Source organism: Triturus cristatus, chromosome 8, assembly GCF_964204655.1.
Source record: "Triturus cristatus chromosome 8, aTriCri1.1, whole genome shotgun sequence".
Taxonomy (NCBI): Eukaryota; Metazoa; Chordata; class Amphibia; order Caudata; family Salamandridae; genus Triturus; species Triturus cristatus.
Window position 1 is genome coordinate 1,222,430,860 of NC_140591.1, and position 26,638 is coordinate 1,222,457,497.

The 26,638-nt window shown below is 41.8% G+C and overlaps 1 protein-coding gene across 2 annotated transcripts in view; it reads right to left on the reverse strand.

Moving 5' to 3' along the window:
* Nucleotides 1–337: 337 nt before the first annotated feature.
* Nucleotides 338–26,638, reverse strand: part of LIG4 (DNA ligase 4) — an 84,775-nt gene continuing 58,474 nt past the window's right edge. For both annotated transcript variants that reach the window (XM_085622899.1, XM_085622900.1), the window contains exons 2-3: nt 14,288–14,400; nt 338–4,054 (exon numbers count right to left, since the gene is read on the reverse strand). In XM_085622899.1, the coding sequence (XP_085479025.1) occupies nt 1,296–4,031 (2,736 nt within the window). In that variant the 5' untranslated portion in view covers nt 4,032–4,054; nt 14,288–14,400 and the 3' untranslated portion in view covers nt 338–1,295. The remainder of the gene's footprint in view (nt 4,055–14,287; nt 14,401–26,638) is intronic.

Consider the following 26,638-nt stretch of genomic DNA (forward strand, 5'->3'; position numbering starts at 1 on the left):
AAGTGGACTTAAAATTGTAGCTGTTTAATACAAGAATTACAAATAAACCTCACTATTAATTTTCATATTACATTTCTTCCAGCCACAAGCTCATATTTAATCAGCAAAGGCTGTGTGAATTTCAACGAATTATCAAGAGGTGATAAAACATGTTTCTGGTGAGCACAGAAACCCACTCCTTACAGTCTGCTAACTGTTCATCTACAAATTTACAAAGATTGTGAAAGCACAAGTCACCAATGAAGCAAAACAATCCACACATTACCACGAATAATCTCTTTTTCAAGTAATACTATGCACCTTACTTAGACAACATATGCGAATAAAGCAAACATTATTATAAATATATGATTTATTAAAATATTTATAAAAATAAATGTCCTTAACATAGTGCTTTTATTATTATTGCATTCACAAGTAAACATCTTTCGTGGAGTGCTTTAAAAAAACTGTTAAAGAAAACTGTTTATTGAGAAGACAGCGCTTTTGGAGCACTTTTGACAAAGATTCTGGTAGCAAAAGTACCTAATTAATCACATGACAGATGCAGTTAAACAATCACCAGCAAAAACATCCCAAGTGTAAACGTCCAAAAACTGTTGAGATGAAGATCCGCAAATGGACCAGCTCAAAAGATAATGAAAGATGTGGACGGATTATTTAGTCAATCCTGGTCTTTCACATAGCTCAATAGCATCTTTTTTTTATTATAACAGAAGCGTTAAAGCCATAGAGCATTGTGTACTATTGAGCACTATGTTTTAGTAGATAAACTTTTTCAAAATATTTAGCTACCTCAGGAGGTTCTCCTTTCTGCACAAATGCAGCCGAAAACAACCCAAAAAACACTCTCCTGTATGATTACCAAATTACACTAACATCTTTCTATACTTCTAAGAGATATGCAGTCAAGAAGGCATGTGTAGGCATGAAATACGTTATTGTGCATTGCAGGTAGAAGATACTAAAAGGGAAACAACAATTTGAAACACTATTAGCTGTGGGGAAAATACAGAATAAATATTGTATCTGCATATCGAACTGCCATATTATGTTATAGTGCTTGAAACCATAAATAAGATTTGATTATTGGAAAAAGCATCTAATTATATTCTGGACCTTGAAAAGCCACAAGGATTACACGTCCGCTTTACAAACAATACCGGACTAGAAAACTTCTAAAGAAAATTGGTCTTGCACTATAAACTCCAAACATGGGACACTTCGAGAAGCATGCAATGCGAAGCTTCTGAGAAATCATGAACCCATCACAAGCAGCCTAACTGCAAATCGCATTAAATTAAATAAGCGGTCTCATTCTGCAAGCTTTTTTCTTTCAGTGAATCTCTAACCCACAATTCAGATACAATTTTGAATTTCTTTTCAAAGGTCCTTCGAAGAGCTTTTATTTCCCCCACACGAGTGTGATCCTTTCCAATAACGACATGTGACAGCCCTTCCGCTAGGTGCGTCACTACTTTTGCACCATGAAATCGCAGCTGTAGAGCTATAATTTCTAAGCCAGATGCAGGGATTCTGGAACTAGGATCATTCACTTTGGCAAGCAGATCCACATAAATGGAGTATTGTCTAAACATTGTAAGGGGAGAGACATCCCATGAGTAGCGCTGCTCTAATTCCGCTATCATATCCAGAGGAAGCTTCTCTTTGCAGCTAGGCATTCGAGTAAACACTGCCCGCAACTGGGTTGGATCTGTGTCTGTACAGTAACTGTCACCATAGGAATCATATTCACTTGCAAAATGCGCTTTCGTGGAAGGAGACATATGGATCATGTGGCAGGGCTGCCAAGCTACGAACTGTTTGTTTTCAATGCATTGCAATAGCCACTCTGCTTTCACAACATCATACTTGTTTGCCGAGATGATGTTCCTAACTCTCACATTCTCAGTTCCGGCAATAACACAGTAAGTGTCTTGTCCAGGGTTCTGGACCACAATGCCGGAGCATTCTGCAATTTTGCTCTCAAGATCAGCTTTGGAGTGCTCCTCTGTCCCAGTCATAACACAGAACTCAACATCTTCAAACATATTAGAAACTTTGCTGACACTGGAGAGATCAGGGGCTTTATGGTGCTCAAGAATGGCAATAACTTTCTTAGGTTTTGGCAGAGTTTTACGCTTCTTTTCATGTGGCTCATCATCAACATCAAAGTGCTTGGAGGCCAACTTCCCAGATGCCTTTTCTTTGAGCTCAACCAATTCTTCCAAAGTCATGCACTCGTACCATTGTTTATCCTCCCTAATCTTTTCAATTCTAGGGAACCGTAAGGTGCAGCCTGTTTTGTACATATCACTGTCCACTATTTCTGCTGCCTTAATCTGAAGGATGACAGAATTACAAGGCTCAATATACACTTCAGGCTTTTCGAGTCCACATAAAATATTAACAGGTGGATCTCTTTTGCGGTATACCTTCCAATGTGGTGCCAGCTTCAAACCAAGATCATATAGTTCCTTCATTGTGTATCCAGAACCAACACGACAAACTGTGTGAAACACTGCTGGTTTTGCACCAGGAGGTGAAGCCTCTGCAACAGCACACAGGAAATGAGACATCATTCCACCCCGTTGACCGGTTCCCCAGTACCCGCCAACAATTAAAATATCAAGCTCATCCATCATCCCATTGACATATTCAGGCTTGATTTTCAACCATCCTTCTCCACGCTTGTCTGGCTTGTAAATGGACAATGGATCTTTAACCATGATTCCTTCTTCTCTGTTATCTATGGCTTCGTTCAATGCATCTACAACATTTTTCTTGGTGCTGGCCTCTGTTTTATGTACAAGGTGAAGTCTACCTGTAATTGGAGTAAAAACCTTATGGAGGATCTCACAACGTTTTCGCAACGACTCACGGGCCAATTTCTGATCATTTAGCATCAATATATCAAACACACAATAGCAGGTTTGCAATTCCGAATCATCCATCAATCGCTTGATGTCAAACTTGCTTCCTTTCTGCATAAATGTTTGTGTGTTAGGATTGTAAGCCATCATCTCACCATCAAGAATACAGTTCTGCACATCAATTCTAAATACATTATGAATAAAAGGTGTCAGTGATCCATCTAGCGGTGATGCCCCAAATTGCTGAGTGTAATCAAATCCATTTCGGGAAAAATATTTGTACACATCGCCATCTTTGTGCATTTGCATACGCTCACCATCAAGTTTAGTTTCTATATAAAAACTTTGGTTGTTCATTTGCTTTTCAATATTTTTTATGTTAGCAATTGCAGCAAGCATCGGCTTGAAGGCAGAAAATAGCATGATAGAAACATCACAGAGGGAGACCGTAGGATCATGAAGTTGCAGGCACACCTTCTCCAGATCTGTTGTTACATTATGGAGCTCAGTGGCATCAGGGTGGAAAATGAAAAAAACTGTTTGCTGACTGAACCCAAGTTTCATGTCTTTTATTATCATTCGGATCAGCCATTTCTGTTCCAAGGCTGAGCTCTGGGTTATTAGCTGAAGTAGAGATTTCTTTACCTGGTCTTTCTTTTTTGTAGCATTGTTGTTTGCAATGGCATCTAAAAAGCCATTCACCTCCTGTATGGTCAAAGTGCCATGTGTTGGGAATCTTGGCTTCAGGACGAAATAGGCTATCATAGCAAAGTCACCAGCATCCCCATGAGACCCACTGGGTGCTCTATAGTTCAGAAGCTTTGATGCATCTTTGCCTTCTTTGGGTAAACCTAGCACTTCAATGTAAAGCTTGGCAAGCATAGTTTCTTTTATTCCATAAGCCATCCTCTCCCTCTCCAGCTGCGGAAGAATAAGTCGCATTGCCGGATAAAAAGAGTCAGATGTATTAATTTCATTTTTATGAAGCGCCTTATGGAACTTCCTCCAGGAATCTATAAATTCTCTTAAATATTTTGCTTTGTCTGGGCGGGCCTTTGTTTTCTGTATTTTCTCAAGTGTCAAACAGAGATCCACGAAAGGAACTTGAGATGCCACATTTTTTCTTGGCACGGAATCTGAAGTTGCAGCTGAAGACATCACGATTTCATATAGTTCCGTGTCTAAAAGAATAAAAACAAACCAATGAAAATATGATTTTATAGACTTTAACATTTATTATATTATGAATTTATTAAAAGGCAGCACACGTCTTACAGTCATAGGTTTTTGAATGGTACACAAGATGCTATCCCCGAATCCGAGCATTCTTTAATCAGGCACCAATTGGTCCATTCACAATTTCAACAATTAAGTACGATGTCAGTAACAGAAAACGCGAAGTATAAGGAGGAGAATTAAAAGCTGGGTGTGCTAGCCCTCCCTTGCCACTATTTCAATCCCCCCCCCCCCCCCCCCCCACGTAGGGTTTGAAAGGATCCTAATGTTAACGGAGAAGGACAATAGCAGATCTAACGCTCCACATGTACACATCTGTACATCTACAACTCTGACCTGTTCTCTCATCCCAATATGCTCGAGGTTCTAGACCCCACCGGATGCCCTCACTGTAGGTCCTGGCTGTAGCAAGGCCAGCTATAGTTTTAGATTGCAGCAAATCTGCTAACGTGGACCACACTCTGGTTTATTTATTAGGTCTCGCCTGACCAAGCGCATGCGCTGGTCTGGCGAGACATTTTGTGAGGGCTCCAAAAAGTGCTACCAGGCCAGCCTAGTGCTACAGTGCATGTGCGCGGGTGTCGCACTTTACCGCGATTACTTTCACTTTCGCGGCCACGCGGCCGCTTTGATGTTTGATCGCGATCGCAATCACTTTCGCGGCCGGTTTGATGTTCTCCGTGAGGCTTCAATAGATTGCAGCAGTTAAAATAAGCATTGGCATAGCCAATAGGTCTCGCTTTTGGGACCTTATAAGTGTTTAGTTATGCAACTGTTGCATGGCTAAACACTTATAAGGTCCCAAAGGCGAGACCTATTGGCTATGCCAATGCTTGTTTTGTTTGGTGTGCTGACGTGTTTGCTATCATTAGAATGATTATGAGCGGAATCATTGATGCACCTGGGTTAAACATCCAGAGAGGGGGATGAACGCCCTTTTAACTAAAAGATAAACTCAAGATCGAAGAACTATGTGGCTCAAGAACACAGCAAAACGAGCACACCCAGAACTTGTGTAACACGCATTGTTCCTACCAAACCAGCATTCCTTTGAGGGGAGCCACACAGCCACCGACCAAATTCTGCTTTAGAGTCCTGGGAAAAGGGCACGTTTGCTTTGCCTAGCAGCACCAGTACCTGTCTTGAAGTGTGAAAAACAAATCGCAACCTGGCTGGTTGGAATTTTACACTTTCAAGGCACAATAAATCGGAATAGGTTATAGGAATAAATAAAATGCTGTCCTGCTGCCAGACAGTTAAAAATAGTCTGAGCGAAACCCACAAAAGCCAATACATGGCTGCAGAAGGGGTGCTTAAAGTGTGAGCTGCCCAACTCTTCAAGGCCAGGTCTAGGCCTGCGCCCTGTTAAGCATCTGATGGCTTGTCCTGCTGTTCTCATCCATTCAACAAACAGTCTAGAGAGACACCCTGATGTCCCCCATGTTTGGGTTCCATCATCCCAAACCAGAGGAGGACTCTTCTACAAGTACATGTGAGCCCCTGCAGCAGTGACTGAACCCTACAAGCACTAACGCGAATTACCAACCCACTTTGTTAACTGTGTGGGCCCTTCCCTTATCTTGCCATCCCAGGTTCATACTACCCTCTTCTTGGTAACATATAATTTCTGAATCAATTACCCCCAGTTAAAAAACACACAGTTAATAAACTAGAAAATACACAAGACTGGAAACAAATGAAAAGGGAAGTATAGAAGAGTTTGGGGCAAGGGTAACTAATAAAAGTAATTAGGGATATGGTAAAATGGGGTTTAGGCTGAATGTAAGTTTTAAAGGGCATGGAATACAGGAGGGTCTTACCCCAATAATTTAATGAAACAAAGGAAATTCCATGATTAACCTCGGAATTACCAAGAAAAATAAGAGGAGGATTTTACATAAAAAAATATTACTAACCTCTGAAAATACCACAAATAACGCCAAGTATTTTTTTTATTGTGAAGGCAAATGTTAATCTTATGTATGATTAATAGATGGATTAAGGTGATTTAACGTAACATAATGATAGTTTCATGATTTGAGAACATCATATATTATGTATTTGTAAAGCGCACGTTCACCAAAAGGTGCTGAATAACAGATGTTTATTGTTACCCAACTCAATGGTACTCATTTCATCGACCTCAGAAGGATTAAAGGCTTGGTGGACCCGACGGGATTTGAACCTGTGACCCATGAGGTCGAACACAGGCCCCTACAGTGGACGCATTAGTCCACTGAGCCACCAAGCCCAGCATAAGGCATTCACTTTGAGAATGTGCTTTCAGGTTTCAATAGTTTTTATTGGGTATTTTGTAGTGATTGATCAACAGGTGGGTGCACCCACCAAGCGAAAACTCACCCCTCAAACAGCCTCCCTCCCTCTCCAAACCAGAGATCTCTATGAATTTATCGTTTCCACTGGTAGCTCATTCTAATATGTAGCAAGTTGCATGCACTTCAACAATTGGCCCCATTATAAGTATATGGTGGTGCCTAACAAATCAAATAATCTAAGTCTCCTGTGGCAGGTAAGGCCTCTGTAGTCACCGTTCATAAATTGAAGCACTGGTGTCTGTAGCCTGTGGAGTATTCAGTCTAAGCTTAAATTACTATAGGCGAGTTTCCCAAGCCCCAAGCCATCAAGAACCTCTGAAGCCACATTGCAAATGCCAGTGTTATCTTCTTGTCCCAAAGAGATAGTACTATAAACTGTTTTGCAGCAGTGAAATGGTTTTCCCTCATCTAGAGTATCGGGTATAACCAGGATGCTGGTCAGCCTAAAATTATTTTTTCGGGACATTTCTCCAGTTCATCCTCTATTAGACAGTTGATGCCCTTCAGAACATCTGTCCAGTACCTCTTCAGCTTCGACCAATTCCATATAATGTGTACAAGTGTGAATGGGTTTTCACACTCTTTCCAGCAATCTCCTGATTTCCTAGAATCAATGACATGCAGACATACTGGCATATAGTACAATCTATATAGTATCTTGTAATTTGTTTCCTTCATTTGTGCATGTCTAGCAAAGTTATTTTCCCTAACAAAGATTTCCACCCTCTGTTTTTTGTCTAGATTAATACCGATCTCCTTTTCCTACAGTTTCTGGCACGTATATTTGTCGGCACTGTGAGCACTGTTTAGAATGGTATATGATCTTTAAAAACAGATGTTGGGTGGAGGTGAGTTTCTGCAGAAATCTCTCAAAATCAGTTTGGCTTTTTGTTGTTCCCCCTTTACCTATGGTTGCAGCACCCAATGTCTGAGTTTCACATAATGGAAGCATTCAGTTTATGGGACCATATACATGTATTTAACTTCTTCAAATGATCTAATGCTAGCCCCCTGTCCACAACTCCATTCGGATCCTTTCCTTTCCAAGAGAGAAGAAATAAGTACCGTATAGCATCTTGGTTGTCATTTGGTCTGACATTGTTAACATGACCTTAATAATCTGGGAAACATATATATATATCCTGCCCATGGTGTCAAAAGCACCTCTTCAAGAAGTCGGTTAGATAGATTCTGGTCAAAGCAGCACCAGAGTTTGTCAGTTTGTCACATCTGCTATTCCAATATGTACCTGAGTTGGGATGCCGGAAAATAGTGGAATGTATGAGGATCTCCTAAGCCTTTCTTCCTTTGGGTGTTTGGCGAATTACTCCCAGCTCAATCTTGGGTGTGTATTGTCCCAAATTTTAAGTATTGCATAGTTCCTTCAATTTAGTAAAAACGTTTTGCTTCACCTGTAAGGGAAGGCCTCAAAGACAGAGGATTCTTGGCAACAACATTTATTTTAGGGCAGCATACAGTCCTACACGGACACCTCAAAGGGGCATCAGATTTGCATCGCCCACCACCAACAACAAGATTACATAATCATCCACAGCACAATGAAAACTAGGAGTCATCTGAATTCCCCAATAATTCAGGCTCTCAAATGTCCAGCAAAAAGGGGTTGAGTCCTCTATATTTGCATTCAGTTTGGTGACTCCTGCAGGATAAGGTCCATTGACTTGTGGAGGTTAACCCAGAATCCGCAAGTTCTGAGTAGTTCAGCAGCTATGCAAGTAATTCTTTGAGGGACTGCTTTGAGCCCTCCAGGGTCAGCAGTAGCACATCTGCAAACACTGTTGGCTTCACTGTATCTGTTCTGAAATGTATAGTTTTTATTTGTCTATTTTCCCAAATTTTCTGAAGTAGGGATCTGCTCTGTATGGTGGCCATTTACCCTGACCCTCACTCCCTGGGTTTATAATCAGATACTATTTGCATTATGAATTGCGTCCCAAATACCATATGGTATATAATAGCTGTGATCCTGCCCCAATCCACACGGTTAAATTCCCTTTTAGCATAGAGAGAGAGGATGGCCCATCTCTCCATCACTTCCTCACAATGTCAATTAATTTTAGGCTTTTTTTGGGTTGTCGCTCACAATGCACCCATGTGATAAACCCATTTTTTTATCAGCGTGAATCAGGGATAACATCACTTGCTAACCATGGCTTTATAGTTAATATCTTGGCCTCAATATTCAAAGATATTTCTGCTTCGGTCATCGACATAGGTATTCTGTGGTCTGCGGAGCAGCTTTTGAACACTGTAATTGTAATTGTAATTGTAACTGGGTTTTATATCGCGCCAACTCACCAACAGGTCTCAAAGCGCTACTGACCAAGTACAGAAAAAAGATGGAAAGAGGAAGTATGGGTCTCAGGTCTAACAATCGCCTATAGAAGCGGGAATGCGTCTTTGAAGAGTAAGGTCTTCAAAGACTTCCGAAAGCGGAGAAGGTTGGGCTCTCTCCGAAGCACCTCCGGTAGCTTATTCCAACTAATGGGGGCCTGCACTGAGAAGGATCTGCCTCCTTTGGTTGTTAGCTTGAAGCGTGGTTGAGACAGTAAGAAAGATCCAGACGATCGCAAGATACGTTTAGGTTCGTAGAGTTCAAGCCTTTCTTTTATATAAGCTGGCGCCTGTCCGTGGATTGCTTTGTGGCAGATACACATGCTTTTGAACTCCACTCTCTGCACCACGGGCAGCCAATGTAATCGGTGGAGCAGGGGGGAAGCATGGGTCCTCCTCGGCACTCCAAAGATCAGGCGTGCTGCATCGTTTAGAATGACCTGAAGACGGTTGATGGAATTCTTTGGAAGGCCGAGATACAGCGCGTTTCCATAGTCTATTCGAGACACTATTGTGGCTGAGACAATGGTTTGCAGCATATTTCTCGAGAGCAGGGGGGCGAGTTTACGTAATTGCCTGATCAGGTTAGTACAGCAGCTAACTACAGCGGAGACTTGATTGACCATTGAGAGTTCCTGATCGATTTTCATCCCAAGACTCTTGACATTGGGGCATGGTTTTGGAGTAGGGCCTAGTTCTTGTGGCCAGAACAAATCGCTCCAGGGGGAAACAGAAGTCGAGATGACAAGGACTTCCGTTTTATCCGGATTGATCTTCAACAAGTTAGATGACATCCAGTTCACTGTAAAACGTAGGATGTCTTGAGCCACTGATTGTGCCGATGGTGTATTATCGATACTCAGCAATAGCTGAGTGTCGTCGGCATAGTTAAATACTTTACACTTCATGTTTGCCAGTGACTCTATCAGTGGTTGCAAGTAGAGGTTGAATAAAAGTGGCGAGAGTGCTGACCCCTGCGGGACCCCACAGACTAACATGCCCACCTCTGAGACCTGGTCTGCCAACTGGATCTTCTGTGTCCTTCTTGTTAAGAAGGCTGTGAGCCATTTAAGAGCCTGCCCTCCTATCCCGAACCCAGCCAGTCTGTCCAAGAGCAGTGCATGGCTGACAGTATCAAACGCTGCTGAAAGATCTAATAATATCAGCGCGCTTGGCCTTTTACTGTCAGCCATGCATCTTAGCTCATCCAGTACCGACAGCATTACTAGTTCCGTGCTATGGTGGGCACGGAAACCAGCTTGCCGCTCCTGGAGAAGATGGTGAGATTCCAGGAGGGCTGACAGGGACTTGAGTACGTGCTGTTCCAGTACCTTTGACAGGAATGGCAGCTGGGAAATTGGCCTATAGTTCTTCAGGCTAGTTGGGTCGGCTCCAGGCTTTTTCATCAAAGGTCTGACACATGCCTCTTTGAAGGTAGATGGTAAAGATCCAGTGACTAATGAGATGTTTAAAAGGTCAAGGATCTGGTCTTCTAGAAGCGGTATTGCCATCCGAAAGATGTCAGGCGGGCAGGGGTCAGCGGGGGAGCCAGATTTGGTAGACACTACGAGTTTCCTCAGAGTGCTAGAGTTAATGTAGGGAAAACTGGTAAAAGTTGGAGTAGGAGAGTCTGGGAGGGGCGATTGTTCGATATAAGGGACTGGGTTGTTCGTCTTGATGTCGGACAAGATAGTCGCTACCTTTCCCAGGAAATATCCTTGAAAGGTATCGCAATCGATCGTGATATCTGTCTTTTCCTCTTTCTTACTTAACTCTTTCAATATTTGAAAGGTCTCTCTCTGTATGTTTGTGGCGTTATTGATACGCGTCTCGTAATACTCCTTCTTGGCTGATGTAATAAGCTTTTTATATGCTTGGAACGACGTTCGATATGATTCCCTATCAGTAGCCCTTTTAGATTTCCTCCAGCATCTTTCGAGGTAGCGGAGCTTTCTCTTTTGTTCGCGTAGACCTTCAGTAAACCAGGGGGCTCCATTCTCTACACCTTTTATTTTTTGTGCCTTTTCGGGAGCTAACTCATCAATAGATTGCCTAAGGATGGTTGTTATCAAATTGTACTTGGAGTCTAGATCAGTACTATCAGCAGGGAATATAGAGTTCTGACACTTTGGTCAATGTTGGGGTGAGTTGGGATGCAAAGCTTTTGTGAAAAGTAGGAATGAAGCGATCTGGCCCTGATGCCTTAAACTTCCACTGGCTTTTAAGATCTCTTCCTTTGTGATCATCAGTGTCTAGTTTGTTAAGCCTAGGGAGGGTTACAGTTTCTTGGTAGCGATCTCCAAGACAGTGGTCGGAGGCCTCTACAGAAAATAGAGTTTTATAGTGAGTTTGGGAGATCCCAATTTCTTCCTCCTCTTTGTCCTGTGTTGCCTCAGTTTCATCTTTGGCAGGAGGAAAAGTATTTTAGGGGAAAGTTGGGAGCTCATTGTTTTCAGGTACCGAAGGAAGTGTGTCTCTTTAAAATAACAAATGTTGAACCTAAATTCACTACTTCCCAAAGGATTCTTATACGCCCGGGACATTACAAGAAAAGACTTACAGGGTCGCTGTGGTATGGTAGAACTAAGGTATTGTGTACTCCTTATCTTGTGTGCTATCCTATTTAGTGCATGTTTTTCTTGTGAGAATGTCTCTTTAAACCTCCCACAATGGCTGTTTAGTTATTGTGTTTAAATAAATAGTGGATTGTATTACTTCCACTGTCTTTTACAAGACAGTAGAAAATATGCGTGTCCTTCTTCACAAATCTTCTACTCTACTGATTGGTAGATTACTGTGGACATTTTCACTGTTTATTTGGACACAGTAACAAATCAATCATTACAGCATGCTACAATTTTGAAAGCCTAGAAAGAACTCATAACAGAAAGAACTCTGAGCAAAATGTGTCTGCTGGTTGTTAAAATTTGATCTTTAGAAATATAGTCTTCAGAAAGTAGAATACACTTAAAAATGAAAGAACACCTCTTGACCCTAGCCACCACACAACATGAAGAATGACAATGGGTTGATATTTCTATGCTCGAGGGAGATCTCGACCAGGCACACATAATCTAATCATTTACTCAATGCAATTTAGATTTTTTACCCCCGTAGAATTAAATACTTTGGTACTGCTAATTGTGACACTGGGCCGTTAAACAAAGCAGCAGGAATCAGATATTTAATGTCTTACAAAAAATCTGTTCCCTCTGAAAATACTAAGCAGTTAATCTAAGCAATATATGGGCTTTGAAGTCCCTCAATGATAAAACACAAGTAGAGATATGCCCAAAATATTGGCAGAGACTATGGTGAGACATAGCAAAACTACTAATAAACGTGCAGGACAAAAAAAAAGTAGTATAAAATAGTGTACGATTGGTACCCGACACAGCAGAAATTGAAGCAAACCTTTCCTAATATAGAATGCCGATGCTGGAGGTAGTGCGGGGTGGGGGCACTATGTCACACATGTTATGGAGATGCCCGAGACATATTCTGGAAAGATATACTGAGCCACATAAAGAAGGTAACTGGTTTACCAATACAAACAGATCCACCCACAGGGATACTGGGAATTCGTCCTTGTGACTGGGAAAATTGGTTAAGGGGAGTGAACTGTGATCTCTCATATGCTCCTAGCAGCCAAGAAAGAGACAGCAGGACAAGGAAACAGTTGAAAATCCCAGGTAGCTCTTGGTGGGCTCAGCACTTGGACATTGATGGTAATGGAGAAGTTGACATGCAACCTGAGGGAGGAGAGAGAGAGCAATTTGAGGAAATCAGAAAACCAGTCATGGAGTATTGTCAGGAAGAGTGACAAGTCTTGAGATACCCACAGACACTGAGAGCATAAAGACAGAACTGGTCCCTGAAGAGATTAAGTAGAAACACCAAATGACTTTCGTGGAGGGATGGGAGGAGTTATGTTTGTCAATGTTGCCACTAGTTATTAATTTGTGAATCACCTTCCAAACAAAAAATAGGAAACCCCTGACAGACTGCGTGACGGGAGGGATTTGGTGTCAAAAAGTAGATCTTGATTTGCTAATATTTACATACCTTGATGCTTAAAATGAACAAAATGTTTTCAAACAAAAATGAAACAATAAAATGGAACGAAACTTTAAACTGCCACGTGAATCTTTGTTACAGCGAGAAGAAGGTCTGCACAAGTAATCCCACAACGCTTTGTTGTCCAGTTTCAACAATGGCAGAACTGCCGTTTGTTGTTGTTTCTCTCTCCCTAGCCTAGCTCCTTAAATAAGAGAACCTCGTCCAACCCTTCGAGAAACAAAGCAAAATACACCCCTTCTAGATTCCCCTGACTTTTCCAGTCCAGAGAGAAGAGCACTTGCAGTCTGTTAGACCCTTGCTCTTCCAAGAAGTCCAGTGCTGTGGCTTTCGTTTGCCTAACAAATGCCAAAAGAGAAGGGCAGTGACAGGCAGGCAGACCCTTTAGGGATGGATTCAATAATCCCCAAACTTCCTTTGATAGGGGGTTGCTATGATAGAAGGCAGTTGAAATTAGGAATAACTTTATTGGAGCAGATCTATGATCAAGAACACATTTCATTTGTTGGTCGGTTTCTAATGCTGAATGCAAATATTTACAGATTACCTTGTGTTCTCGGAAGGTTTTAGGTTAGAAGGGTGGCAGCACCTCTCCTGGGAAAGAATGTAGAGCAAAGGGAATTCGGCAAAGATCAAAAGCATGGAATTCAGCCAGAAGAACGAGATAAAGGTCACTGGGCTAAGTTGGATTTGGACATCCTAACGGCAGTAAAACGATAATCTTAGTAAAGTCACACTTGCAAAAATTTTAAATGAAAATCCAAATTTATTACTGATTTCTATTTTCCTTAATTAGTTTCTTGCCACAGGAATGATTTTCCAGCCTAATTCACTATCATGCACGGAGATGAATCCTTTAAAATTGTGTGGTTTAGAGCAGGAAATCTAACTGATTAAACTACCCCTTAAACTTATGTTAAACCTTTGAAATATAACGGTACCCTACAATTTTACCATTCAGATTTCAGGGCTGGGCAGCTAAGCCCAACTCTTACACAGCACACTGACAACTGACTTACATAGTGTTAAATTTACAACTCCTCATACAAAAGCGGGTTCAACAAAAAAATCTTGTTAGATGCTCCTCTGCTTTACATGTGCATTGGTACTCTTCGGCTTTTACACAGGCTACAGAATACAATATTGGGATGGTAGTTAATTACTCAATTCCCAAATTGATTAAAAAAGAAAATAGATAAATCTTGTGGAAATGCATTTATGGTTCATCCTTATGCTGAAAGCAGTTCTAAGAAATACCAGTTTTACAAAACGCAGCCAACATGCACATACATCCATTGAGGTGTTTTGATTGTCATTGGAGGGTTGCACAATGATCATAGCCTACCAACAGCAACATCTTTAAATGCTAGTATTAAGGTTTAGGAGAGATAAAGCTGTATCAAGGCTCACCTTAAGGTAACATCCGATTGCTTGCAGATTGTAGTGGTGGTCCTTCAGCCAGATTTCAATATGGCTTCATCTCTGACAGCCTAGCATTTTAAACGCCCTGGTATATTTAAGATCTGAAATATACAAACATTTTAATGAATTGGGTTTGGATAGCTAGATAGAAATGTAAGACATGATTCACCTTTAAAACAGTGGCTTATGAAATATACAATGGTTAGTCAGTTTTTTGAAACTTTCTAAACTGCCTTTCATTGTACATAATGATTAGCCTTTCACAATGTAGTCAATATTCTGTGTTGACTAAACAGAGTATGTAATTACTCAAAAATACAAGTAAAATGACATCTAGATTGAACTTAAAACCAGCAGTTGGAAAAAGGTAAAAGTAAGAAATACAAACCTTCTTTTTACTTGACCAAGTTATGTAGTCTAGCATCTGGTTAATGCACCACTTCCACTAGTGTGGCATCACAGAGCTCAAACCTTACAGAGGAATTGGAGGGTTACCCAAAGTTTATCCACACCCTGCAATCAAGAAGGGTGTGATTGTGATGCAGTGGTAACACGATTAAGTTGCTGTCTATATGTGTGTAAGTGTTATTGTGTTATTTGGGATTGGATAGAGCATGTGTCACACATTCATTGGCCTACATAAGTGGTCGATGAATCAGAGCATGGTGGATATTCTACCCATTGGTTTTGAGTTTGTGGTGTGGAGAACCAGGAAAGATTGGGAGTTGACCTTCAGTGGAGAAGGGCAATAAATCAGCAGTCATGGTTTGTAATCAGCCCTGATTGTTCAGTGTGGTTTATTGACAAGAGACTGATATTTGTATAGGATTCTGGAAAGCGAAGTGCCACAACGTTAGAATTGGGAGTCTCTAGTTGGCAGAGGTATGCATCTTGACCAAGTAGGGACCCTTCGTTCTAGTCATGATGAATAAAGTATACTCCTAAGTTTGCCTGTGCTCACCCTCTGGTAGCTTGGCACAGAGCAATCAGGCTAAACTACAGAGGCAATGTGTAAAGCATTTGTCTATAACCCGCAATTACCCAATGAAAACACCACAAATGGACAACACACGAGTTTAGAAAAATGAAGAAACATTATCTAAACCAAACAAGACCAAAACGACATAAATCTAACATACAGATGTCAAACTATGACTTTTAAAAGGTAAAAAGCAGTTCTGTCCATAGGAAACTATGGATGTGTCACTTTCAGCACAAAGTCCCTAGGATGCTCCAAAATCACAAGCAAAAACAGCCGCAGGGAAGGTGATGCATTGGTTCCTTACCCGCAGGAAAGGTGATGCGTTGGGTACAGTACAGGATACGGTACACTTCCCTCGCGGCGGTCGACTAATAGAGAGCCAGAGAAGTGATTGATTTCACTATAGACTCAAGAATAAGCTGAGCATGATCTTTGAGTATATGGCGTTGAGGAAACGAAGAGGGTGAATGATTATATACTGACTGAGGGAGCTCCATCATTTGTGAAGGGAGGTGTACCGTATCCTGAGCACCTAGAAAATTAGGAGTTGCTGCACATTGCGAATTATTGGCTGTTTTGATAGTCTCAGAGATTTTTTGTACAGTAAGGTATTAAGTCTGAAACGTGGTCACGTAGACATTTCTTACGGAGGAGTCGTTGGAAATATAGTGATTGTTTGGAAATGTATGATGGTACACTAGAATGACCTGTACTAGTTGACTAACCTTAAGTGTACCACCCGGAGTACCTCTTAGTGGTCCTTCCAGATCTGTAAGGAGGACACTAGTAAGAATAATGTTTGTAGGGTTATTGTGTTATACATTGATGTCCTTTTTGGTTTATGTATAGAATGTTGTGATTTATGTCATGTTTTTGTGTATATATATTTTTCTCTTCTTGATTAAGTGCTATTATCTATGTAGATTATAAATATGTTTTGATACAATTCATCAAGAATAATAACTGTAGAGAGGGTAATTAAATGTGCTCTACTCAGAAACGAGGAAAAATTGTTGATTTGTTGCACAGTAATGTTTGCCTTGTCAGACCTTTTCACCAGACGGTATAAAATCCCCTGCCCCTTTTCTTCCCTTTCATTCCTCATGCCATCAATGCGAGGCATCAGTATGAGAGAAGTCCACAAATTTACTATTCGTGATTAGTGTGCCAGTATTAGAAACATTTTGGTACATATGAGAACACAGATACCAAAAGCTAAAACTGATTTGGACCATTGGGGTTTGCCCCCGGTGACATGACACTATGCATGTGGTTCATGCAAAGCATGTCCACCAACCACGAATAGTAAATTTGAGGACTTAGGTCTGAAATATCCCTGGCAGCTGACAAGTCACACCACATGCAATTCAGATAATGTTATCTATATGATCAAATGCCACTGTGAGTACTTATATGTAGGGATGACAACAAGAGGAGTAAAGGTAAGAATTCTAGATCATATGTGTAATGTGAGGTGCAAAAAAGACAACAACAAAACTTACTTCACACAATTTAGAAATGAAACACTCCGAGAAAGATCTAAAATGGACAGTAATTGACAAACCCTATCTTCCCAAGCCAATCAGAGACGTGACAAGCTTTTTGTTCCAACGTGAACAAAGATGGTACATAGGTTACATAGAAGTGAAAAAGGACTGAATGATTCCATTCCTTGGCACCACAGTACTCGCTAACAAAAAGTTACCCTCATCAGAGAACTAACAAAAAAATTCTCCTCCCATTTAAGAACTATTATACCCTCAATATGAAATTATAGGAACAAAAGACAGGACCATCAAATTGGACCATTAGTAAAAATAAAAATGTCCTCGAAAATTAGATTATTAGAACACTCACATGAAGGCTTATATACCGAGGGCGTATATGTTTGTATGCTGAGACTTCAGAGAATGCCAGTATGGCCGACAGAGGTACCTAACAGGTAATTAGGTTTTTGTTCGAGCAGTATGTTAACAATTGGACCTTCGCTACCAGAGTGGGAACGGCATGAGACGCTGCACTTTAACCCAGTAAGTAAAGCTTGACGCAGCACTATGGGGAGACTCTGGCGGGTGGCTAGGACAAGTGAGATCATAGCCAAATTACGAGTAACAAAGCAAAAATCAGGCTCAACCCTGAGCATTGGTCTGCGCCAGGGTGTAAGCGGCCCTATGATAAAACATGCCACTATTCAGTGGGTGAGGGCAATTTTAACAACCTATATTTTAACAAACTAAATGGTTTCCCAGTAAGTTTTTTCTTACCCATTTTGTTTCTCCTCAATTGAAGGGATTTTATTTAGTCCTTCACGTAAAGTGAGTTAAAGTGTATGTTTGGGAGAGTGAGGGAAGGCTCAATCTCTGGTCCCATTCATTTCTGTTTTAGTTAAGACATTATGGGGCCACGCACCAACATCCTCGACTTAGCCAAGAAGGCAAAGGCTATACGTCTCAGGTTTCCAGGCATCTTGTCGGGTTAGCCGCAATACACAGACTGCTTCATCGTCAATGCCATTTGCGCTCTTTCCACAGAGAGGTGTTCTTTATCAATTAAAATTGGCCACAAGCTAGGGGAGTTAGCCACTTCTGAAGCCAGAGTTATTGCGGAAGGGTGCCTCTTAGGAGAGCTCTTCCTCAAAGGACTTAGCAAACTCGCTATAGCCTCCTCTTCACGGACAGGGCATTGACTTAGATGAGGTATGGTTTGGTTGCCTGGCTGAAATCTTCCTCAAGGGTCCCACAGACCTCAGGACTTTCGGAATACAGAAGCATTCCAAGATCAGAGAAAACTCAGGGGATTTTTACCCAAAGAGGCGGATGAGACAGCTAGTAGATGGATACAAGGGGCTATGAAGATTTGCAGGTAACAATTAAAGACGTAACAATTTTGAGTAGAGCTTATGTACAGCTTATTAGTCCGTTTCTAAGAAGACCTGAAGACAGAACTCATTTGGAGGCTCAATCACACAAATGCCTGGAATGGCTGGGCAATCTATGGGTCCACCCTGGATCTGGTAAAACAAAAGCAGCACCTACCATCTATTCTGTGGTATTATCACAGTTCTCCACCTTACAAAGGAGCATAAAAGGTCACGTGATATTGAAATGCTTATCCAAAGTGATCTCTCCATACAATTCAGTGCAATGGATGACAATTTAGCAAGAAGGGGACAGTTTAACTATTTCGTACATTTTGAGATATTTTAAGATGTTATACTAGCCTGGTGCATTTGTAGGCCCTCACAACAAGTTGGAGGAAATAGGGTGTGGTATTTACAACTTTGTGTCCATACGGTTACTCTTGGGTGATATTTCTTGGGTGTGGTAAATACCTCCAGCTTTTCAACTTGAAACTGAGGCACCATATGCAGAATCAATATTCTACCATGTCTTGTCAAGCCCACCTGCCCCAGCATCGGCCAACTGCCAGCCATGTTGGCCAAACAGGCAAGTGTATCTACATTTACATGGGTGAATCGTTACTAGCTATATTTTCCAGTAGTTATTAACTCAGTAATAATTATAAAAATGTTAAGAAAGGGGGCTTATTACTATAACAACTGATATCTGCTGCATTTTCAGTATTTACATCCCTGGGGTGGGCCACTGCCTGGGGGGTCGGTGCAAGATTTAAATATTTCCCAGAGTCCTATTAGGTCTGGGGACTCCATTCCCTAGGCCGCACTTTCATGGACAGGGCTAGGACCCCATCTCCGGACCCACAATGAAAAGACAACACAAGGGAGCACTTCCTTTGCACCCACAAAGCTCCATGCATCGTCTTCAGGAAGGCATCAACATTTGGTGTGGCTTGACAGCTGCAGACATACTGCAGATATACTACTGGGCCTCAAAGTTAGTTGTCTTAAATGACTGGCTCCAGGGAGGCTTGGCAGACCCTGCTTTCAGGGCTGGGATGTCTAACCTGGACTATGAGTCCATAATGGCCATGCTGTACAGAGCACCGATGCCGAGGTCTCAGACAAAACTTTCTCGGGCGGTACTGCTGAAATGGAGGTCTGCTCTGCGCTTGTCGGGTTGGGACAGGAAATTTACTCTGCAAACAAGTGACCTGTCTAGAGGGTTTTGGTAGATGGGATGACATTGAGATCTCCACGCTGGAAGATGTGTGGCAGGGTTCCTGTATGGGGTCCTTTCAAGACCTAAAGGAAGACTTTTGCCTCCACTAATCTCAATTTTACAAATTCTTACAACTACACCAAGTGCTAATAAGCTACACAGATTCACTCCAGGGGGTCCACAGTTTAGTCCTCTAGAAGCCAAACAAACTACTCATGGGACATATGGGTCAGGAGGCATATTCCAAATCTCAAAATCGCTAGTTATTAACTCTGCTGGTTTGTTTGTTTTGAGCAGAGCTAAGTGGGAATTGTGGGTGGATTACTTGGAAGATAGCGAATGGAGGGAGACCCTCATGGCACCCAGGGAATTAGCAATTTAGGCTCCTTCTTATACAATTCAGATATCTGCACAATACTCACTTAATGCTGCATCAGCTGTGTGAGGCCTGTAAGCTGCCCTCGCCTGCCTGACCCCAGTGGGACGAGAAACAAGCAGATTTTTTCCATATGGTCTGGTCCTACGAGATGACCACCCCTACTGGGGGGCAGTATTTCAGTCTCTTTCCTTAGTGTTAGAGTGCGCTATTGACGCATGCAAGGAATTCCACTGCTTGGCTTGATGGAAGATTTGGGGGAAGGGGGAGCCGAGGAGACAGGTTTTTAGTAGGGCTGGGCAGTTTGATTGGCAAATGAGAAATTGCTTGAATAAGGATTTCTGTGGCCCTGCCTTAGTTTGTCACATGTCACAGGATAATGGACTGGTGTGTGAAGATGGAAGAGCCCATATACAAGGCTCTGGGTTCCCACACAATACAGGAGACTATGAGGCAAATGGTGGGACCTCTATGGACTGGAATGACTTGCAATATGAAATTGTCTATATATATCATGTTTTTCATTTGCACCTGGCTAACATCGCTGTAATATTTACATCAAATCAAAAAAACGTTGGTTTATTAAAAAAAATATATATATATATTCCCATGGTCAGCACATTTAGTTTACTAAATCCCTAATATTTGGTACTGCATGTACCAAAGGCCTGTAAATTTAATGCTACCAGAGAGCTGGTACTCACTAAAGTAACACTGTAAAACATGTTTCCAGCCAGGCCTGACACTAGAGCCTGGGTTTGCAGGTTTAAACAGTAATTTCTATTTGTCAAAGTAACCCTTTTGACAGGCATAAACCTTCCTTTTTATTACCTACAATTCACCCCGAAGGTAGGCCTTAAAGGCTCATAGGGAAAGGTGTATGGTATTTAAAAGTAGGACATGCATATTCAACATTTTACATGCACTGGCACTAAAAAAACATCTATGAAACTGGTTTACGTATTTACACTCAATAATGCTAAATTCAGTTTGGGAATAGCTAGAGAAATATATCAAAGCCTCAATTTAATAGTAGTTTAAAATTCAATTTCATGGTAAAATCGGATTTTCTATTAATATTTTTGAAAGGACACTCTTAGAAAGTAGTCTTTTTCCTACTTAAACCCAAAGCCTTTTTCTGCCAGTGTCAACTGTTGCCTGAATACTATTGGCCCCGCTACAATGAGATGTGGTTTGTTCCGGTCAGAGGACAAAGAACTCTGGGTGTGGTGTAAGACTTTCCTTCATTGACAGGGGGTGCCCAGCACCTTCCTGAGCTTGAAAGGATGCCAAACCTGTTACTCGTAGATGAAACTCACACCTAGGCTTACCTCCCCTTTGCAGTTCTAGTCAGACTAGCTCCAAACCAGTTTGATGGGGGGGCGGGGGGAGTTGTCCAGAACTGGTTTTGAGGGTAGACAAAGAATTTCCACCACCCACCCACCAACAGGCTGACACTGGGCATACACGTGGCATCCCCATAACTATTCTCAAAACACTCCAGGACCTCAGAAGTATCAGAAGATGGATTGCCCTGCTGTCTGAAGAACCTGAAGAAATTCTGCACTTCCTTGTCTTGACTCCAGGACCCCCAAAAGTGACTTCAATAGTCAGTTGGCTGGCCTCTTGTTTTATCTACAGGGCAACATCAAGCTTCCAGTGGGACGATTTCTGGAGGTTGGGTTGTTTACAAAACCAACTGACAAGAATAACATTTTACTACATGAACGCAATCACCCTAGGAGTCAGGAGGATAATATCCCGTATGGGCAATTTATCAGTCAGAGGAGAAATTAGACTAATATATATGATTTTGAAAGCACGCAGGCCATTTGAAGGATAGATTAAATGAGCAAGGTTATCCAAACAGATTAATTAAAAAGGCGTATTGGAGGGTCAGAAACCACAACAGGGAAAGTATGTCTGAGCAACACAACAGAACTAAAGAGAACAATGTGCGTGACTGATAAACTTCAATAGGTATTGGTCTATATGGGAGGTAAAGAGACAAGAGAGATAGGACTGTCCTCTCTTTGCATTTAGCATGAATAAAGAGGAATAAGACAATTAAAAGTTGCTTAGTACATACAAACAAGAATAGAGCCGGCCAGGTAAGCATCAAATGTGAAAAACCAATGTTGGACAATTTTCCATGTGGAACATGAATTAACGGTTGGTGCATAATTTAGAAGGATGGAATAACTTATAGAGGAGCTTCACAGTTTATTAAATCCAGGGTGAACTGCAGAACGAGTAACATTGTTTACCTAATTATATGCCAAAGCAACAAAAGATATATTGGGGAAACAGAGCGAGATTTGAGATTTAGGCTGAATGAACTCAGGTCATCGGTTAGAGTAATGCACCTTTAGTTGGCTATTATATAGAGATGCAACATACAATGGAAAATCTCACTTTGTTCATTGTAGAAAAGTGTGAAGGAACAGTGAGGGGATCATTTGGCTAGGAAGAGAAAGCAGAGAGATCAATTTTATGTATCAAAATTTGGGACATATAAGGATGGTCTTAATAACTGGAATAAAGGGAAAGAATAGTTAGGTGCACTTTAGTCTATCAGTGAAAAAAGTATAGCAACAGGATGAGAAAGTGACATATACTGTCACACTGAGTTTGTACAGTTGGATTACTATAGTGAAAATACTAATATATTTAAAGTATATATGACAGGATGGTAGGTACATTCTTCATTGATAACACATTAAGTCATATATGAATTTATACCACTTTGAGGTTTAATGCCTGGAGTCAATATAAATACATATATCTTTAAATTTGTGCCACATAATTACGAATTATGCATTCCAAAACCAGAGTGGCTCGTCTTTCTCACAGCCTTTCTCAATCTATTTATATAAGCTTTATTTGGTTTTAGGAATAAAAATCATAAAAATGGTACAGATATAAAATAACACATCCAGTAAAAGCCATCCTAAAAACATACTAAATATAAAAATACTTATTTAGCCACAATCCTTAAAAATAGCCCCATACAAAAATGTTATCACAGCCTTTCCTCAACTTTACAACACCTCATCCGTTTGCAGCTCATCCAGGTTAATGTATTCCCAGATCTCACTCCCATTTGCCGTTTTAGTTCTACACTTAGCCCAGTAAATCTGTAAAATAACCCCAGTGGGTCTGCTGTCCATTTGTGATGCAAAGTTAAAACAAACATTGGCATAGCCAATAGGTCTCGCCTTTGGGACCTTATAAGTGTTTAGCCATGCAACAGTTGATGCTGTTGTACCAATGATATTGTGCTGCATAACTAAATACTTATAAGGTCCCAAAGGCGAGACCTATTGGCTATGCCAATGCTGGTTTAAAATAGAAAGGTGAGAACTGTCTGTCCATTGAATTTAAGACAAGTTATTGGCTGTGTTATACTGTTTCTAGGTGTCAAACCCCACCCCAGATCCTAGAATAAAGCTACACTGATCTACCCGGCTATCATCTGAAAGTCAAGTCCCAACAGTGAGTAGCTGGTGATCCACTTGGAGTGCAACAGTACTGTAAACCGGGAACATCAGTGGTAAATGACATTAATTGCTAGAATGAATGCCAAGTAGCTGCCTTGGCAGATCGAGAAAAGGCCTCATATGAAATGTTCTGTTAAAATCCACAGCTGTATGAAACATCTTCCAACTTTGCAAGGGTCGTATTCCTTTACTTTAAGGGCATGCCAAGTTATTAATGTTACTGCTATGAAGATATTTTTCTATACCCGTGAGAAAGCAATACTGCAGGGGAACAAAACATTCATCCGTGTGGGACCAGAATAAATTGGTCTTACATGCATAGTACCGTTTTCATGTAAGACATAAGCTTGCTCAGTACTTGCTTGCACTTTATTAGTTCTGTGGGAGTATGAGGACGCTTGTACTACTGCTGACTGTACTGTACTTGCTCTCTTCGTAATGGAATCTTGCAACACACTGTGCCTGTACGTTCTGTAATAGAAGCTTGCACTTCTGCTGTCGGTCATATAGACTCTGTATCTGGGAAGCTTGCGCTGACCTTCATATAGACTTGGTATCTCTGCCGCTTGCGCTGCTACCCTTCATATAGACTGTATCTGGGAAGCTTGCGCGGATCATGATGGTAATGTACTTTGTAGGGAAGGTGCCTGTGCTGCTGTAGTTCTGGCAAGAGGGAAGCTTGCACTTGTGCTGTCCATGCTGACACTGTTCTGTACAGGAGTGAAAAGTACACTGTTGCTGACTGTATTGTATTTGGTTAGTATGTGAGGAAAGCTTTCTCTGTAATAGGAGTCTCGAAATTCCAGCTGGTGTGATATACAAAAGTATGCACCAACAGCAGTCTGAGCAGAGATAAGTGGCAGACAAGACCCAGAGAGGAAGAGTACCAGTTGCCGATAAAATGAAGGTTCGAGACCTCGCTGGTAAAACACAGCCATCGTGGCACACTTTCCACGGTGTGTCGGTACACAGGTACTGACAGATGGAACTAGGCCAAAAAATGTAGGTGTGCCTGCATAGACCATGCCCTTTCAGTAGACTTCTCTGCTCTCTACACTGACAGTGTTTGAAAATTTTTCATTCAGTGGTTAGTTACCTAGCCACTCAGGACACGTGTGTGCAGAATTTAGAACACCCTTTAAAATGCCCCGAACTAAATAACGAAACGACAGAACCATCCTTAGTAGGAATTAGAGACTGTGTTAATACGTACTGGTCTTCATGTAATGCAAACCTAGCTTGGGGGTAACGGAGGACTGTACCGGGTGTAATGGGAGAAGATACAGGATCGTGTGGTGTATATATAGTGATGAGCTATATCTGAATTCCATTACACCAGTGTAACAAAAAATGGCACAGGCCTATATAATACAACAACTGTAGGACATGACATAACATGTCACCACGACAGCCAGTTGCACCTATCACCCTACTCCTATTAATGTGTGTCTGCTGTACATTTTCATGAACAACCCTGCCCACTCTGGAAGACAAAATGTCAGATCTAGTGCAGCAGGGGCAAAAGAGCAAGCTCAAAAGGAGACGTAAAGTGAAAGTAATGGGGACGGGGGTTGGGCTCAGAGGGTCTGCTCACGAGGCAGCGGCAGCTGAACAGCGTATGGAGATAGATGGGGGGGCAGATTGCTCTGCAGTGTCACAAAGAACAGTGCAAGGGCAGAGCGAGGCAAGGGGAGGACAGAAGGGAGACATTTGGCTGGCTGGGAGCTGAATGAATGCTGAACCCTTTTCACACATAATTAACAGTGTTCACTTGAACAGTTTTGCCAGAGGCTTCTAACTGCAATATGTTTGCCTTTGTGAACTCGTGGTAAAATGTTACCCTGCCTTAGCATAAGAAGATTCTTTGAGCCTGATTCTCTGTGTAATTGTAAAGCACGCGTCATCGTGATCGCTCTGAAAGCGAAAGTGATCGCAATGACGCACAAGTTTTCAAAGTGCTGCTGAAGGCTAGCGGTTCGCGCATGCATGGTCGCGTGAACGCAAGCGCTAGGCCAGCCAGCAGCACTTTGAAAACTCACATACAAAATGTCACTCCGAGCCAGCGCATGCGCTGGGCTCAGCGAGACCTAAACAGCAGCATTTGCCCTAACAAAATCCTCCTTCTTCCTATTAACCAAAGGGCTCCAACTTAAGGTGGAGTCGAACAACAAGCCCAAATAAAAATAGTCTTTGGCACTGGAGAAAGTCCGACTTTGGATGTGGACGATTTAATAGAGGGTGGGCCAACAACCATCACGTATGATTTTTTGTCATTCACCGAGAGATCTAACTCTTCCATGAAGTGGACGAAGGATTTCAACAGAGACAGTAGACCCCTAGCAGTTTTTGCCATTAAAACTACATCGTCTGCGTATAAGAAGACTGGTAAGCAACGCTTCCCCACCTGTGGGCAATCTAACTTAAGATCAGCTAAGACTTACCCCAGGTTATTAATGTATAGGTTAAAAAGAAAGGGGGCCAGGATACATCCCTGCCACACCCCTCTTTCGATTTTAAAACCTTGTGTAACCTTTAAATCTTTGGAAAAGCGTACCGCAGCCACAGTATCTCTATGGAGATATATCAAAAATAAAATCTGCCAGAGCTTAGATCTACTGACACGATCAAACGCTGATGAGAGATCCATGAATGCCAGGCAGATGGAACTGGGACGAGCAATGGTGTATTTGCTAAGGACTAAGTATAAGTTCAGGCATTGATCTACTGTTGACAGCCCAGAACGAAATCCCTACTGGAGTTCGGATAAAACATTATTAAAATCAGACCAATCAGATAGCCTCTCCAGAATAATATGCCCCACCACCATGACCACCAAGTCAAGCAACTAGATGGGCCTGTAACAGTGAGTACTGTCCCCATTCCCCTTATAAAAAACAGGAACAATGATGGACATTGTCCATGAGGAAGGGGGATCAGCCATCACTGCAAGGTTGATAAGGGTGGTCAAGATTGGGGCCCAAACCTCCAAATCCTGCACGAAGAGGTTGGGTGGTATCCCGTCCGAGCCGGGAGTGTTGTTCTTAGATGGTCCCAGGATACCCTTCCTAGCTTCATAATTAGAAAATGTGAGAAAGGCATTCTCTTCTACCGCACCCACACCCCCACAGGATGCAGAAAGTGGGAGGTTGTAGATTACCTCAAAGTGGGCCATCCAACTGTCTTCAGAGATGTAGTCCTCCAGGGGGAGGCAGCGTCAGCTGCAAAGAAGGGGCAGTTGATGCTGCTCCAAAGTTTAGAACTACTTCTCAAGTGGCAGCCCCAGTCAGGTCTGACAAGGCCTCCTCCTTAAGGATGGTCTTGCGTCTGGCCAGCTCTAGTTTATAAAAGCTACAGGTCTTCTCTACTAAGGAGGGATCCTTGGGTTTAGCACACAGTGCACAC